This window comes from Protopterus annectens, chromosome 11.part0, assembly GCF_019279795.1.
Source record: "Protopterus annectens isolate FY-2018-M chromosome 11.part0, PAN1.0, whole genome shotgun sequence".
Classification (NCBI taxonomy): domain Eukaryota; kingdom Metazoa; phylum Chordata; order Ceratodontiformes; family Protopteridae; genus Protopterus; species Protopterus annectens.
Window position 1 is genome coordinate 650,757,786 of NC_056745.1, and position 18,615 is coordinate 650,776,400.

Below are 18,615 nucleotides of genomic sequence, written 5' to 3' on the forward strand. Positions count from 1 at the left end.
TCATGTTGGCCACATATCCTATCACAGAGATGTCTGTTATTATTATCTGTATTGCCAACTCTATTTATTTCCTGGGCAGACATGTTAATGTTTATTTATTTATTTATTTATGCATTTATGCATTTATTTATTTCTTTAGTAATTTGATTAGAGAGTACTTACACTAATGTACTCTGCTTAGTCATGAGACTGGTCACATTGCACAAATAAATATTCTATTAATCAACAAAAATAAACAGCCCCAAAGATATTTAAAGAGAAATACAGGTAAAGGCATCCAGATATGGAAAATTTCACAATACAAAAAATAAGATCACAAAGAGAGAACGTGGAACAGAAAATTAGTAAAACAGAAGTTAAAAAAATAGAAACTGAAGTTATAGAATACCTGCAAAGTGAAGGATCTAGGGTAGAAAATCTAACACAGGTTATATCACAGTATGATGAAACAATGAGTCCCAAGAGAAACAGGTGGAGCAGGAGACATCTGAAAGAAGAAATATGGACATGGGAAAGAAAGAGAGATTTAATATGGTGCAATATTTATGCAAATGAGAAAGCAAAACTAATATATGCATAAGCAGTAGCACCAAAGACATTTGAAGAGAAATGCAGGCAAGAACAGCGAGATATGAAAACTTTTACAATGCAAAAATAAGAAAACAAAGAGGAAAAGTAGAAAAGAGAATTAGTAATGGAGAAGTTAAAGAAATAGAAACTGAGGGTGTGGATTACCTTTGAAGTGAAGGATGTAATGTACAAAATCTAACTCTGGTAACATTGCAGCAGGATACAGCAACTGATCCTCAAATTAATGAGAAACCAGTGGAGTGGGAAACATCTGATCAGTTGCTATATGAAGATACTTTGGAGCCTTCCATAGGAAACATGTACAAAAGTTCAGTTGGAGTTGCACAGCAAGGGAAGCAATAGGAAACTGTGGCAACACTGATGCAGTTGTGGAATGATAGGCCAGTGAGTTCCCATATGAAAGAGCAACGGATGACACAAAACGAATCTGAAGAGAATGTGTCACAGGAAGATGCCCTGGAACTTTCTCTGGAATGCCTGCAGGAAATGGAATACAAAGAATGTGCCCTCAGTTTAGAAGAAAATGATCTGAGAAAAGTTGCTTGATTTAATAGAGATGGACAGACATATTAAGATCAATGAAAAAAATAGATTACAGAAAGTCAATAAAACCCCCAAATTTAGAAGTTTGATAAAACAAATGAACACAGTAATCAAGACTGTTCATAGAGAGGCATGCAATGTAACAGAAGTAAATAGTGATCAACTTCACAAGTTCAAAGTTTCACAACTTCAAAGTGCAAATGGTCGAGACCATAAGATCAAAGTTTTGAAACTTCAAAACTGTAATAAAAAAATGAAAACAAAATTGTTGTTTACATTTTTCCAGGGGAGCAAGCCCCTCTGCCCCCACACCCCCTGCTAAATAAATATACTAACTCTGAGAGTGCACTAGAGTGAGGAAAATGGTAAATGTCCTGTTCCGCGCTGTACTCTGATCTCCAATCAAAATGTTCCAAGTTTCAAAACTTTGATCTTGTGATATCGACCATTTGCAGATCAAAGGTTTGAAACTTCGAGCTTGTGAGGAGAATCTGTAAATAGGATATATTACTGTGCATCTAAATTAATAATAGATAAAATCTTATTGCAAAAGTACAGGGCAGTAAAGGGAAGGAATGGGAGAAACCAAATGCCATCATGTAAGTATCGAATAGAGAAAACTACAAAACAATTAATAAGAAGTGTCACTGTTGGAAGACTATAGCAGAGGGAACAGCTCAACAAAAATACTCAGAAAGATAGATGTGATAAAAGCAATGCTCAGTATCAAAACAGATCAGGATCTATTGTTGACTATAGCAAATAATAAACTAAAAATATCAGCACAGGCAGAAAGACCATAGAAGATATAGAGATACATATAAAGGAAAAGTACAAAATAAGCAATTTATTCAAAAATCCAAAAATGTTTTATAGAGAATTGAGAAACAAGGGAAAAGGAATTGAAACACCACCAAAAAAGAAGAAATAGATACATTTTGGAGAAATATCTATGAAGATCCTGTGGAACATAACACATATGCTAAATGGATAGAATAAGTAAAAGAAAGAATACGAAGTTTAAATGTTCAGGATATAAAATGGGATGAAGCAACCACCAGAGAGATTGAAACAAAGTTAAGAAAAACTCCTAATTGGAACACCCCAGGCTCAGATGCAGTACCTAACTTCTGGCTAAAAGTATTAACATCTTTACATGAAGATTTAGTCATGAGTAAGAACTATTTGTAGTGCACCCCAAACAGACATCAGCCTAGCTAACAACAGGAAAATCAATGCTCCTACTTAAGAGTGAACCTGCAAGCTATCCTAAAAGCTACAAACCAATAACTTGCCTTCCGATGAGTTTATAGTCACTTAGAAGAAAACTCAAGCATGACAATAGCAGAAAAGAGTAGCAGAAGAAAGTCATATGGAACAAAGGATCATTTGTTGTTAAATAAAGTCATAACGGAAAACTATAAAAAGGGGAAGAATCTAAGTATGGTATGGAGAGACTAAAAAAAGTACATTCATGGATAAAAGAGTGCTTAAAAATGTGTAAGATACACTGTACACTGACTGATTACATTACAGTGACCATGAAACAGTGGCAAACCACTTTGCAGTTAAGCCATGGTGAAGGACAAATTATAATTCCAGAGATTCAAAGGGGGATATTCCAGGGTGCCTCTTTGTCACCGCTGCTCTTTTGTCTTGCCCTTAACCCATTAAGCTGCCTACTTAAGAGATTAGGTCATGGCTATAATCTGGCTCTGAGAAAACAACAAAATGTAAAGACTTATCTTCTTTTTGTGGATAATTTAAAACAGTATAGTTCGTCAGATGAGGAACTGAAAGCAGAACTGCAAGTGGTTAAAACTTTTTCAGATATAAGAATGTCATTTGGTCTTGATAAATGTGCAAAAGCAACCTTTAAAGGAGGAAAACTGCAGCACCAGGAAAATATCATTTGGGACAGGAATGTGATATAAAAGAACTTGAGCAAGAGAGAGTGTATAAATATTTGGGAACTGGTGACGGTAAACAATAAATCATGAACAAATACAAATAAAATTTAGTAAGGGATATTTTAGAAGACTAAAATTAATACTGAAAATAGTGTTGACATCTAGGAACAAAGTCCACGCTATAAACCAACTTGCTCTTCCTGTTCTGACTTATAGTTTTGGAGTGACTGGTCCCAAAAGGCGTTGGAATGGTTGGACAGGAAAACAAGTAGGATGCTTCATGCTTATCAAATAATTTATAAAAATCAGTGCATACCAAGATTATATATTCCCCATTCTGAGGGAGGTATGGGTCTCCTTGAAACTAATTATATGTATAGATCTGCAATTGTAGGACTGCATACATATACGCTGATCTCACAAGACAAAAATGTAGTGAAAGTTTTAAAACATGAGGAGAATGACTTCCCTGCCTAGTTTAGCAGAAGCATATCTGTGTCAAGAGGGAATTAAAATCACACTAGAAGTAGATATAAATCAAGCAGCTACTGAATGTGCCAAAAATCAAAATAAAGTATATAAGGTGAAGGATCAGATGAGAAGGGAAGAAATGTGGAAAATGCATAAATATAGTTACAAGTATAGAAAACCCTTGGAACGACCTCATGCTGATCAGGATGAAACATAGGAGTGGTTAAGGAGAGGTAAGAATTTAAACCAAAAGATGAAAGGTTAATATTGGCGACCCAAGATAGTGGACTATGTACAGGCTGGTTTACAGAGTCCATTGAACATGTGGGAGAAACAGACAAATGTAGGCTTTGCAAAACAAAATTGGAAACAGTCACATATGTTGTTGTTGGTTGTGATATACTAATGGCAAAAGGACTGTATACTGAAAGGCATAATAATCTAGCAAGACTGTTGCATTAGGAATTGTGCAAAAATTATAGTATTGAAGTAGCTGAAAAACACTGGAAACACGAGTCACAAAGCATTATAGAAAATGATGATGTTTATATCACACGGGATTATCCATTACCAAACATTCAAAAAATAGATGCGTGAAAACCAGATATAGTAGTCCATGAAAAGAAGACAAAAGTAGCATTGATCATTGAAATTGCTACACCCAGTGACTATAGTGTCTTACGTATAGAGACATGGGAGCCGGAACCATAGTGCCAGGTGAGGGGGAGCCCCCCCACTTTTACACCTGCAAGACTTGTTGGGAAGAATTAATGAAGTGGAGTTTCCACACTAACATGGATTCATGCATGGAGGTTAAACTAACTGAAACTCTGTTCTTGTTCTCTTATTGCTCTGAGTTACAGAAGTTATGCTGCTGCTGTTCCATTGGTGCTGCCAGAGTCATGTTGGTAAGGAGAGTTTTGTTCTTTTATTTGCAGGAGTTATGCTGCTCCTGTGTGTGTGTGTGTGTGTGTGTGTGTGTGTGTGTGTGTGTGTGTGTGTGTGTGTGTGTGTGTGTGTGTGTGTGTGTGTGTGTGTGTGTGTGTGTGTAAAATGCCCCAGTTAGGTATACCTGGCGGTTAGTGTTGCTCAGGCTCAAACAAGAACCTGGATTCTCTATCCATACCACCACTTGTGATTCAGGGAGTTGAGGCCATAGTTCTCCACTGTCCAGATTTTCACAGAATATTTGGCTCATACTTTTGGTCTGTTCCTCTTACAATTTGTGTTTTTCCGGCAAATAGTGAGAACTGAATTCACTAAATAATGATAGCTCTTTAAGTTTCAGTCTTCCTATCTTTCAGGAAATACATGGTAACACAAACACTTTATTTTAGCGGCTTTCTAAGATTATACAAGCAATATTTAAAATGTGTCCCTGGTTTTGGGCCTTTGCCCCCCCCCAAACAAATTTTGGCTTTTTCCAGATTTCTTGTGCTGTGAAGTTGAGAGATTTTGTTGATCGTCAAGTGGATTTTACAAGGACCTGAGAGCTTCAGGGGAAGAGAAGTTTAATGCTGCTTATGTTAAGTTGTTTGAATTTTTAGTAGCACAACAGGTAGTATACTTGCTTTTTATGTAGACGGCTGTGGGTTCTACTCCCACAGAATGTAGATGGATTGCTGATACTGTACTGTGTTGTACTTTAATGGGAGTGGATGCTGCAGTCCTATGAATGTCCTCCTTTGGAGGAGTTACCTAGTAACTATGAACCTGTTACCAGTTTGCCATTCATTCCCCATTGCAAAATTACTATCTTATGAAATTTTAATGTAGCATAGGCAGTTTATTCGTCAAGGGCAATAGGCACTGTATTTGTAGATAAAACAATGAAATATAAAGTTGTTTGCTAGCAGAAACCTCTTCATTAGTTTCAGATCCCTTTAATGTGGAGTTATTTAGATGACTGACTTCTGCAGAGATTTTGCATATTTACTGATATTTGGTGGATTATAATGTCAGAAGTCTGAGTAGCCTTTTATGGCTGAAATTTTCTGAAATGGGTAGTTTTGTCATTATTAGTTCATACATTTTATTTCATTGCTTACTAGAAGACTGTCCCAAACTACAAATTTTAAACACATTCTAACAAGTGGTGCTGTATTATACAAGGAATATAATTTAATACAATCAGGTTAATGCAATCAGGAAGGTGAATCAAAGAACATATACATGCATGCTTCCTTACAGGATGCAGGAGATCAAAATAGGGGAAGAGACCAGTCACCAATGGTATCCCCCAGGGTTTAGTGCTGAGAATGTTTCTGTTTGGTATATACATCTCAAAAGTAAACAGAAATACCAAAGGGCTTTGGCTGACTAAGTTTGAGATGACTGCAAGCTAGGAGCAGTTATTGAATCCCCAAATGACTTAACCATCATGCAGGAAGGTTTGTCCTAAACAATAACTGGTGCCAGAATCATGAATTGAAACTAAACTCCAAGAAATACATTATTGTATCCTTTGGGAAGTCATCTACTCCAGGGAACTGCCAAATTGGCAATGCCCCCTGAGAACTGACCCAGTTGTTTGACATTTGGGAACTTGTGTGTACAGTGACCTAATTTTTGAAACAACATGTGCCCAGATTCATAAGAAAGTCTTTCTATATTGCACAGCTTATAAACAACTTGATTTTGACTAGATCTAGAGATGTTATTGTCCCCCTTTACAAAGCTCTCATTAGGTCAATCATTTTGTCTAATGCCCACTTTGGCATGTATCTGTCCAGACCCATCCAACAACTGGAATACCCACAGAGATACCTTACTAAAAGGATACAAGTCCTAAACAATAGGTCTTGCATGGACCACCTCAAAGATTTATCATTATACTCAGTATCCTACAGTGTCCTTAGAGGTGACCTGTGTCTGAGATACAAGGCATCCTCCAACCTAATACTGATGGACCTACTGAACATCAGCAAGTCAAACGGCATCAGAAGTACTCAGACCATGTATCTAAACTGAATGTTGTGGAGAGATGGATATATATCACAGAGGCTATCACTGTTCCAGAACAGAGTATCCATTCAAGTAAAACAAAGCTCATCCCTGTCCATATTCAAATGCAACTTGTTTCTAAGGATGGGTAATATAAAATGTACTCCAGGATTGCCTCTCATGCCACTAATGGATAGAGGCAGTTCCTAAATGCTGCATCCCTTACATGGGTCCCCTCAAATTATCTATAGTATGATCACAGTTATTCTCACTAAGGCTAATATACAATTATCAGACATGAGATAGGTAAGACCAATCAGGAAATGTTAATTTAAGCACCAAAATGGAAATTGGCTAAGCTTAAAATGTCCTCCAAGTGCACCTATGTTGTGGTAGTAAATAGTTTTAAAAAATTGTCCTTTTTATATCACTAAGTGCTCCTCTCACCCCAGTCTTCAACAGCTTCCCGCGCCTCTGTACAGAGACACAAAGTCATAAAATACCAGGATTTGCAGGCAGAAATTATAGCAATATGGAAGAAGAGTTCCAACAGTAGTAGGAACAATGGGTCTTATAATAAAGAGTTTACAGTCATACTTAGAAATGTTACTGATACATGTAATGCAGTATGAATTGCAGAAGGAATCATTAGTGGACACATTATGGGTGCTGCAAAGAGCACTTCTGGCTAACATCAAAGATTGAAACAATACTAATTTTATAAACTTTAATCATAATTTGACTTAGGAAAGGGGTCAATTCCCATCATGGTATTAGAAACCCAAAAGACTTGGAGAAATTAAAAAAAAAACATAAATGAAACAAAAATAATAGATAATTGAATCCTACACGACTGTGCTGTCCTGCCTCTATTAAAGGAATACTGCACTGTCATGCTGCTGTATCCCTGATAACAGAATCCTGCACTATGCTGCTGCTCTGTGCCTGATAATAGAATCCTGTACCACCATGATGGTCTGTCCCAGTAATAACATCCTTCACTGCCATGCTGTTCTGTGCCTGATAACAGAATTCTGTACCACCATGATGGCCTGTCCCAATAATAACATCCTTCACTGCCATGCTGTTCTGGGCCTGATAATAGACTCCTGTGCCACCATGATGGTCTGTCCCAATAATAACATCCTTCACTGCCATGCTGCTCTGTGCCTGATAACAGAATCCTGCACCACCATGATGCTCTGTCCCAATAATAACATTCTTTACTGCCATGCTGTTCTGCCATACATAATTGAATCCTGTACCATGCTGTTTTGATCCAGATGATGGAATCCTACGTCCATGCTTTTGTGTCCCAGATAGAATCCCAGACTACAGTGTTGTTCTGCCCCTGAAAACAGAATCCTGCACTGCCATTATGTTCTGCCCCTGATAATAGAATCCTGCACTGCTATCCTTTTCTGCCCCTGATAACAGAATCCTGCCCTGCCTTACAGTCCTGCCCCAAATAAGAGTTTTTGACCCTAAACTGATGAACAAACTGTTTCAATTTGGACTATTTCCTTCTTCATTTCTGTAGATCAACAGCTATCTAACTGACAGCTCCAGTCTGTAAAAGGGAGGAATACTCTCTCTCTCCCTCTCTACTGCAAGTGCTGTACCCCAAGACTCTATTCTTGCTCCCATCCTCTTATCCCCAGATAATAGAATCCTGCAATTCACTGCTCTTCTGCCCCAGATAATAGAATCTTGCACTACCCTACTGTTCTGCCCCCAGATAATAGAACCCTGCACTGACTTGCTGTTCTGCTTCAGATAACAGAATCCTGCACTGCCATGCTGTTCAGCCCCAGATACTAGAATCCTGCACTGCCATGCTGTTCTGCCCCAGATAATAGAATCCTACACTGCCATGCTGTTCTGCCTCAGATAATAGAATCCTGCACTGCCATGCTGTTCTGCCTCAGATAATAGAATCCTGCACTATCATGCTGTTCTGCCCCAAATAATAGAATCCTGCACTGCCATGCTGTTCTGCCTCAGATAATAGAATCCTGCACTATCATGCTGTTCTGCCCAGATACTAGAATCCTGCACTGTCGTGCTGTTTTGTCCCAGATAATAGAATCCTGCACTGCCTTGTTGTCTGCCCCGATAATAGAATCCTGAACTGCCTTGCTGTTCTGCCCCAGACAATAGAATCCTGCACTGTCATGCTGTTCTGTCCCAGATAATAGAATCCTGCACTGTCATGCTGTTCTGTCTCAGATAATAGAATCCTGCACTGCCATGCTGTTCTACCCCAGATAACAGAATCCTGCACGGTCACGCTGTTTTGCCCCTGAGAAAAGAATCCTGCACTGTCATGCTGTTCTGTCTCAGATAGTAGAATCCTGCACTGTCATGGTGTTCTGCCTCAGATAATAGAATCCTACACTGCCTTGCAGTTCTGCCCCAGATAATAGAATCTTGCACTGTCATGCTCTTCTGTACCCATATAATGGAATCCTGCACTGCCTTGCTGTTCTGCCTCAGCTAACAGAATTCAGCACTGTCATGCTGTTCTGTCCCAGGTAATAGAATTCTGCACTGTCATGCTGTTCTGCCCCAGACAATAGAATCCCGGACTGCCTTGCAGTTCTGCCCCAGATAATAGAATCCTGCACTGTCATGCTGTTCTACCCCAGATAACAGAATCCTGCATGGTCACGCTGTTTTGCCCCCAATAATAGAATCCTGAACTGCCTTGCTGTTCTGCCCCAGATAATAGAATCCTGCACTGTCATGCTGTTCTGTCCCAGATAATAGAATCCTGCACTGTCATGGTGTTCTGCCTCAGATACTAGAATCCTGCACTGTCTTGCTGTTCTGCCACAGCTAACAGAATCCTGCACTGTCATGCTGTTCTGCCCCAGACAATATAATCCTGGACTGCCTTGCAGTTCTGCCCCAGATAATAGAATCCTGCACTGTCATGCTGTTCTACCCCAGATAACAGAATCCTGCACTGCCATGCTGTTCTGTCCCAGATAATAGAATCCTGCACAGCCTTGCAGTTATGCCCCAGATAATAGAATCCTGCACTGTCATGCTGTTCTGCCCCAGATAATAGAATCCTGCACTGTCATGCTGTTCTGCCCCAGACAATAGAATCCTGCAATGTCATGCTGTTCTGCCCCAGATAATAGAATCCTGCACTGTCATGCTGTTCTGCCCCAGATAATAGAATCCTGCACTGTCATGCTGTTCTGCCCCAGATAATAGAATCCTGCACTGTCATGCTGTTCTGCCCCAGACAATAGAATCCTGCAATGTCATGCTGTTCTGCCCCAGATAATAGAATCCTGCACTGTCATGCTGTTCTGCCCCAGATAATAGAATCCTGCACTGTCATGCTGTTCTGCCACAGATAATAGAATCCTGCACTGTCATGCTGTTCTGCCCCAGATAATAGAATCCTGCACTGTCATGCTGTTCTGCCCCAGACAATAGAATCCTGCAATGTCATGCTGTTCTGCCCCAGATAATAGAATCCTGCACTGTCATGCTGTTCTGCCCCAGATAATAGAATCCTGCACTGTCATGCTGTTCTGCCACAGATAATAGAATCCTGCACTGTCATGCTGTTCTGCCCCAGATAATAGAATCCTGCACTGTCATGCTGTTTTGCCACAGATAATAGAATCCTGCACTGCCTTGCAGTTCTGCCACAGATAATAGAATCCTGCACTGTCATGCTGTTCTGCCACAGATAATAGAATCCTGCACTGTCATGCTGTTCTGTCCCAGATAACAGAATCCTGCACTGTCATGCTGTTCTGCTCCAGATAATAGAATCCTGCACTGTCATGCTGTTCTGCCACAGATAATAGAATCCTGCACTGCCTTGCAGTTCTGCCACAGATAATAGAATCCTGCACTGTCATGCTGTTCTGCCACAGATAATAAAACCCTGCACTGTCATGCTGTTCTGTCCCAGATAACAGAATCCTGCATGGTCATGCTGTTCTGCCCCAAACAATAGAATCAAGCACTGTCATGTTATTCTACTCATGATAAGAATATCATGCACTGCTGTACTGCTGTGCCCCAGTCACAGAAATGTGCGCTAACATATTTTTCTGCCCCTGTTTTTTTTGTTACTTACCATTCAGTGTATAGACTCCCTTTTTAATACTCCACATTCCCTATGATACGCACTTGCCCATGCACTCTTTACCTATTCTATCTCTTCCTGACTCTGTATCTGTCCCTCTTTATAACTCTGTACATCTGTGCCTCTGCTACTCTCTCTCCATCTCTCTTCCCTGCTTCTGCCTTCAGCCTCACAATGTTTCAATGTGCTGGATAGCATTAGCAGTTATAAACAACAAAGCTTATAGTGATGGCTTCCTTAAACCACATGCTTTTCTTTGTCACTGCAATAATTTCAAAACATTACCATATTTTGTTTACTGTAGTGCAAACCATTATTCATTTTTTAACTTGACTCCATTCACATAGGTGAGAATAGAGAACTGTATTTTAGTGGTGCCACTGATGTTTAAAAAATATTCTACATGTATAATGCTTCTTCTCTACAATCTCTACCTTCCATTACTGAACAAGGATAAATGTATGTTCGTATTAGCCACAATTATGTCCTCCCTGCGGTTGGGCAGCGTTCGGAAGACATGCGTGTGTAAATGGGCGTGCCTTTGTTGAAGGTTGGGCGTTGAGCTGGCACCTTGGCGTTTCGTAAAAATCTACTGCCAATCATTAGCGGACCGGAGTTCCACTGTGGCGACCCCATACCGAGAAAAGCCGAAAGACAAACAACAACAACAACAACATTAAACCACTGAGCTAACAGATACCTGCATTCCCATTTCACATCATTCACTTCTCTGTAGCCTTCAGTGTTTAATTACATACCATTATTACAAATGAGCTTAACAGTAAATCAAGTGATGTGAATGGTTCATTCTTGTTATCACAGACATGCTAGTATCATGCATGAGCTTTGTAGAAAATCAGATGATATAAATATTTCATTCATGATATACAGAGATGTACGCAATAACATTCTAAGTGGAAGTAGCAAACAGCATGCATATCTTCAAATATAGATTAAGGCCTTTTTGAAATGTAAATGAAGTTGGCATTGTTGCATAACATTTATTTGTTCACTTTTATTTCAGGTTTGGTTTCTCTTTTTCCTATTGTTTTAATAGACTGTGTTATGAAATAATGAGACGATGCTCAGTTGTTTTGTTGTGAAATAAATCTATGTAATCAGTCCAGACTGAGAACTGTTAGAATCTATTCTGTAACTGAATGACAGAGATGCATGCTATCATGCTACAAGAGTTAAGTGTTAATGAGCTACCTAGTGGTAAAATTACACTGAATGCTTGCAGGAAGTACTCAGGACTTGAATGAACAAGATGAATCTGCTAATGTGGCTATGGAGAGTAATTCTGCTCTAGCCATAACTATAGCATGACTGAGGTGCTTAGGCATGCTAGACAGAGTGGAATAGAGGTTAAACAAAGAAGAAAAACAGGTACGCCATTAAACAGGAATAGAAAAGTTAAGCATTTAGAATATTGCTATGTTTTTGGATAATGATTGTTACAGCTGAGGTGCATTTTTGATGAATAGAGCTGTTAGTACTAACCTATGAATATATAAGGGTAGATATTCAGCTCTAATTCACAGCAGTTTTTTTTTACTTTGCAGCAAGGCAAAGGTACTTTACCTGATGCTTCTTTTCTGAACTGTCTTTGGGTCCATGAATTCAGTCAAACTTCAGCACACCTGATATATAATCAGAATATGCCAAACTGTATGTGTATTTTGCAGCAGTAAAATTGTAGTTGTTCTGCTTGATGTATTCATGATTTAAACCTTTAATGTGTTCAGAACCCTTTTAAAAAGCAAACCTTTACTAACAATTTCAAACCAATACAACCTATCCTTCCATCAGATGTCTTCTATAGGCCACCCATTATTTTAAGCACTTACATTTTTTTTTAATTTCTAAGTGTAACACTATATTAAAGCATACAAGTAAAATAAAAAAGAAAAAGAGAGAGATTGTTGATTCCTGTTATCATATCAAAATATATTTTGTAGCAAAATGATGCTTTGATACTGATTAATGATTTATACCCTATGTTTCATTCAGTGCTATAATATTCCACTGTATGAAAAACCACAGTCAGTTACAAGTAAATTACTAAACCTTGTCATTGATTATGCTCTATCTACCTTGTACTGGTTTGCATTTTTTTATACTATTGTCTTCAGTTGCATAATTCAAGAGAAGAACTCAATGAAACCCAGGCTGGTATGCTGTGAGAAAAAAAACATAGAGAACTAAAGTTAACACAAGTTATCCACAACATACCACAAGGAAAGTAAACTGCATTGTCAGCATCAGCTTACGGATCTTGTTACCGCTTAATGTGCCCCAAAATGCAGTACCATGTTATGCTTACATTCATGTGATGTATATAACTAGAATGGCCTATTGGCTCCTAAATATTTCTATTAATAACCATAAAGTAAAAAAAAATCATTAGCATATCACTTTTGCTGAAATTTTACATTATTTAAAATGTTACTATAACAATAAACAGAGGAAATAAACAATGCTGTAATTAGTCATTTACTAATGCACCAGAAAGTTAGGGTGTTGAGGCTATAACACAGTAGTATTAGCTGACTACAAAAAGAAAAGAATAACACAGATATAAAAGAAAGTTTCTTCTACTTTAGGGAATAAAAATGTACCTTTAGAAAGCACTCACTTTTTCAGGAAAATATGTGTGGAAACAAGAAATCAGTGAAATGAAACTAAAGATTGTGGGGGGCTCACAAATAATATTAGAAACTATATTTGATTTAACAGAATGAAAGTTATTACAAATTCTCAAATGTAAAATGTAATGGGTAAAAAAGCAATATGGAGATAGAGAATGCACAAGACAAATGGGACATTGAAACTCTTCCAACCAGAGACGTATGCATCTAATACGACATGCATCAGTAATTCTCTGTGGTATCTTTACACATTAGACAGGCCTTAGCCAACAAACTGTGCCTGTTCAACTACTGACTATTCTGGATACTTCACACAGAAAACAGTTATTTGTCTTTATTACTAGGCTATATTCATCTAAGTATGTGTATAGCAATCGGGTAAAATGCACATAATAAGATAATATAATATTTTGACCTCATGTATTTATCACAGTCTCTTGTTATTATTCTAGACAGTTATGTGATAATCCCTTCTCTAATGTTCCTGCTTAAAATCAGCAGCCACATGAAGAAAGGCAAGCAAATAACTATTGCAGTGTCACACTGACACACAGACCAACCAAAGATGGAGTAGCCATAAACGATAAGTACAAGAGAATCTGACAGCCAGTTAAAAAAGGTTATTAAATATTTAGTGCTATGCCTTTGTTCTACTCTCCGCAAAATTCTGAAGAGGATTTGTTTCCTTGTCCATGTCTACTTGTGCTAGAGCTGACTCTGTTCAGGCAGACTTGCCATCACCTGCACTCTTGATCAGACCACCTGTCGGCTTTTCCTAATGCTTGCAAACAGTTGTACAGTACAACATGGACATTCAGTCCTTCATGTAGTTACTGCTCCGTTTTCAGAGAAGCACTATTTTCCAAGTTGCATGTATGAACATTTATGTATGTTCTGCTGCAGGCAGTCTGTGTTATTATTACTACGCTTCCAGGCTTTCTGCTGTCTAACCTATAATTATGTCACACAGTAAGGGGAAACCACTACCATCTGAGCATCTGCTGTGTGGTTTATAACTTTTGTTTCAAGAATTCATACTATTTATAGACATTAAAATCCAACAATTCTTAAACAAAATTAATGACCATGTTTTTCAGAAAAATAAAATTACTTCATACATTAAAGACAGAAATTTATAGTTAATTAAGCTGATTATATCATATTGCAATGTGCAAGAGAAATTGTTAGGTAACAGCATTTTATGCCCATTTTGTTTTCAGTCATCAGCTGTGCTAGAAATCAGAAACAACCATTTGTGCATGCATATGGATTTTAATTCAATCAGTGGACTTGCCAAATCACATAATGTATAGTTTCACCATAAAAATCCAGTTTTGTAGTCACAGAGGAGAGTTCATCAAACAAACCCAAAACTGGAAGAAAGGCCCTTAATATAAGCAATTCTGCCTTTATCGCATTTTTCTGACTAATGCTGTTAGCACAGGTACAGATTATACAGATTTAAACAAGGAAATGTTCATGTGTAATGCAATGATACAAACGTGGGTGGGTCATTCTATTTTTTTTTTTTTTTTGTGCCGGCTCAATTATTTCCCATTTTTAAGTTAAGTACAATGTGTCTATCCATCCATCTCAGGCAGTTAAAGAAACAGTTTATTTATATGGAAGTGCTGTTTCCCATAGACCAGAATCGACTTCTTATTCTTACCTTGTGCTATGTTTACCTACAGAAACTATGTTATTTAAAAGTTCAGTTCTCACTTGACTTTTTAATTATGTAACAGTTTGCAACTGACAGGTATGTCCCATCCACAGAAAGGTCAAACCAAGACCTTTACAGAAACGCCCACTACAGATGAGAAATGAAACCATAAATATAACTGCAGTAGCTGATGATGAATGACCACCCAATGCACTAGTGGCACTGAAGCTGCCTTTGCAGTATATACAGTGGCTATGCAAGCAATAATCACATCACTGCATATTTCACCAAGTGTCTCGCATCACTTAATATGGTATATAAAGAAATGTCATTATCTGCCAAACTGGTTATGTTTTACTCTTAAGGCAGTACTGCGAATTGAGAATAACATAATCTTATACTTTGTCTGACATTTTCAATCATATGAATAAAATTTCATACAATAATTCAGAGTAAAGCAAACAGTATTGCTGACATGATGTGACAGAGTCGCAGAAAGTAATTCATGCACAAAATTGCCCAAACTGAGCAGCATACAGTATTGTGTTTTTAAATGTTTTAAACTTCTACAAAAATCCAACTCCATGTATTTTTTTCTCTCTTGCTTCTTACAAAAAAAAATCTTCAGTATGAATATCCATGCACACACACCTGCAAATGTACAGACATGAAGGCGCGTGTGTGTGTGTGTGTGTGTGTGTGTGTGTGTGTGTGTGTGTGTGTGTGTGTGTGTGTGTGTGTGTGTACTTCTCTGGGAGTGTGCTAAAACACTCATCTACAGGAACACACACACACGCGGACGCACGGACTCATGTGTGCACATCCATAATGCGCATAAACACACATCATTGTGGGTGTTGTGGTAAATATATGTGTGTGTTAACATGAACAAAAATATACACATTAAAACCCGTACATACTCATACAACTACACATCTTCATTTTGTGTCTCTGTATCTTTGCGTGTGTGCACGCATGTGCTACATATGAAATCACAAACACACAACCCACACATACATGTATCTGCACATGAATGCACACACATACATACACACACACATATGAACATTTTCTAAAACACTGAGAAGCCATACAGCTACCGATGCAGTTCTGTATATTTTCATACTGCAAATTATTTGTTAACATCTTCTGAATGATTTACCATACCCTGTAATTCTGTCTAACATTAAAAGTTAAAATAACTTAAATATGCATTGGCAACTGACAAGTTTCATAAGACATGCATAGCTGCTGCTTAAAAGCATGAAAAAAAAAACATCTGGCTCACTTACAGGTAACTCCCACTCGTAAGGATGAGGAAGATCTGAGGGTAATAGACTGACAGTAGCACACTTCGAGAAGAAAATATAATCATGGCTGAATGCTGTTCCAGTTCCTTTAGCACAGCTCGAGTATTCCTTTCAAACAAGTCCTTAGTCTTAATGAATCCCTTGTCTCTGCTGCAGTCTCCCTGGTTTATTTCCAATCCCTAGTCTACTGCACTATGTTTTCCCTGGTACACTGCTGATCAGACTAGAGCTCTGCGTACAGTGGATCTGCTGTTGGCACTGGAAACCTGCCTGTCATGTCTCAGTGGTTGAAGTTGTTACAGAGTGGGTTCTCTTGTAGCAATGATGATGTTTAAGGGATTTGGATGGCAGAAAGTGCCTCTCTCTCTCTCTTTACACTACTGAGACTGCGAGCTGCCATTGGGCAGGCAGACACTGCAATCCGCCCACTAGCTTTTTTTCAGGAAAAGATGACAATAGAATGACAGTGATCTAGTCAAAGCTTGACACATACTTTATTTCCCAGCTGGCCACTAGTGTTTTATGTGCAAGCTTTGAAATCCTAGAAACTTTAAGAAGTTAATTCTTTTGTCTGTCATTTTACAATTCTTATTAAAGTCTTCAGAATGTAATTGAAAGCTTAAATGGAAACTATACACTCCTCTGTAGTTTTACCACCAACATGTACTAGCTGAAATTACTGAATTCAGTGCATTTGTTCCCACTATAGCCAGCTTAAACTTGAGGGCTTGCCTTTTTAATAATTACACATCATTCAGTATTCAACATAGCATAACATCAGCATGACAAAAAGTGTAACACTGACATTGTTTAACATCAAGAAAACACTGCAGCAAAGAATAACACTGTGTTTAAAATATGCCATTGTCAAAGTACTTACAATATCATGCTGCACTTTCATTGCAAGGTGGGTTCCATAATAATGTTAACATACTGAAAGTCCTTTAATGTGCATAGGAAAGACTACAGTGATTTTTATGTAACATATTTATTGAACTACAATGTTATTTCCCTTTATATGAGGCAATAGGTTGATTTGCTTAATAAAGCCTCTGTGAAGAACTAACGGCACAGCAAATATTGCACCTTTTTAAAAATCATATTTTATTGCAAATTCTGGCATGCATCACAAGAATACATATTACATACCTATTAAGAGTCAGACTGAAAATAATATCTGACAAAATACTATAATATAAAGTATGCAATAAATGTGGCAAGTTTTTGTGAACCAAGTATGAACACGGATACAAATAGCTATTTTGTGAGCCAAGAGCACTGTGTTCTTTAAGTAACATGCTCACACTCACGCAGTTTCTAAGTGGAAAGTAGGGACTCAAACCCTGGACTATTGAACAATGATTATTAGCAGCTTATTGCCAAATACTTCAGATAAACAGCAAGGAAAGACAGTTCATATGCATATTTGCTACCTCCCTATAATCAGTGACAATTACCAGTAAGAACACACATGCACACATACACACACACACACACACACACACACACACACACACACACACACACACACACACACACACGACTAATAAACATAACACACATTATGGCTCAAGTTAGCATGTGTTTTAAATGAGGAGGGGGTAACACAGATAAAAGTATTACAACTGAGGTGGTATTTGATTTATAAATGGAGAGGAGTTACTGAGACTGAATAAAGAACTTATTCTGCTTTTTTGAGAAATTGTGTTCTAAATGCATATTATGATATTGCTATTTAAGAACATATGAAATCATTATTGTCGTAGCAAGCTTCTTCTGAAAGAATTGAATGGCTTCAGTTCTACTGTTAACAGCAATTACAATGCAGATTGGTAAATGCCTCTCTCTCTCTATATATATATGTTACAGTTCAAAGCAAAAGGCACAACAAACTTGCTCATAAGTTTCTATCTGCAGTATCACAAAGCTGGTTCAAGCATTTACAACAAACTAATAAGAAGTCATTTTTTCTCCAAAAGGAAATAATTGTGCAACTTATTTTAAAGTATGGCAGTGGTTTCCATTTAAGACAAAATGGGTGTACTGCTTCAAATTAATGTGCTGCTACTAAAATGATTAAATTAGTTGGAAGTCCATAATGTTAAAAGTTGGTTCTTTGCAACTCACTTTATCAGTAAAAAATGTCCATCTTGTTCTAACCTCCATACTAAAAACAGACAAGAAAAGAAACTGTGATCGAAGCTTGGAGCATAGGATGCATAACCTTCCCCTATATTCCTAAAATGTAACATGAACACAAATGGTTTCCCTTACAGAAGCTCCAGTAGTATTTTGTGTGGACATGCCATGGAGTGGCTGCAGGGGTACAGCAGTGCAGTGGTGCTAGCACTGTTACTGCACAAAAGAGGATCTTTGATTCATTTCTCAGCTGGGGTGTCCTCAGTGAGAACCTGGC

At 37.9% G+C, this 18,615-nt stretch overlaps 1 protein-coding gene across 1 annotated transcript in view; it reads right to left on the minus strand.

Moving 5' to 3' along the window:
* The window catches only part of WNT7B (Wnt family member 7B), a 1,045,953-nt gene extending 1,029,381 nt beyond the window's left edge, over positions 1-16,572 (minus strand). Inside the window, exon 1 of the mRNA XM_044088094.1 lies at positions 16,182-16,572. Within this exon, the coding sequence (XP_043944029.1) occupies positions 16,182-16,264 (83 nt within the window). The 5' untranslated portion in view covers positions 16,265-16,572. The remainder of the gene's footprint in view (positions 1-16,181) is intronic.
* Between the last annotated feature and the right edge of the window lie 2,043 nt (positions 16,573-18,615).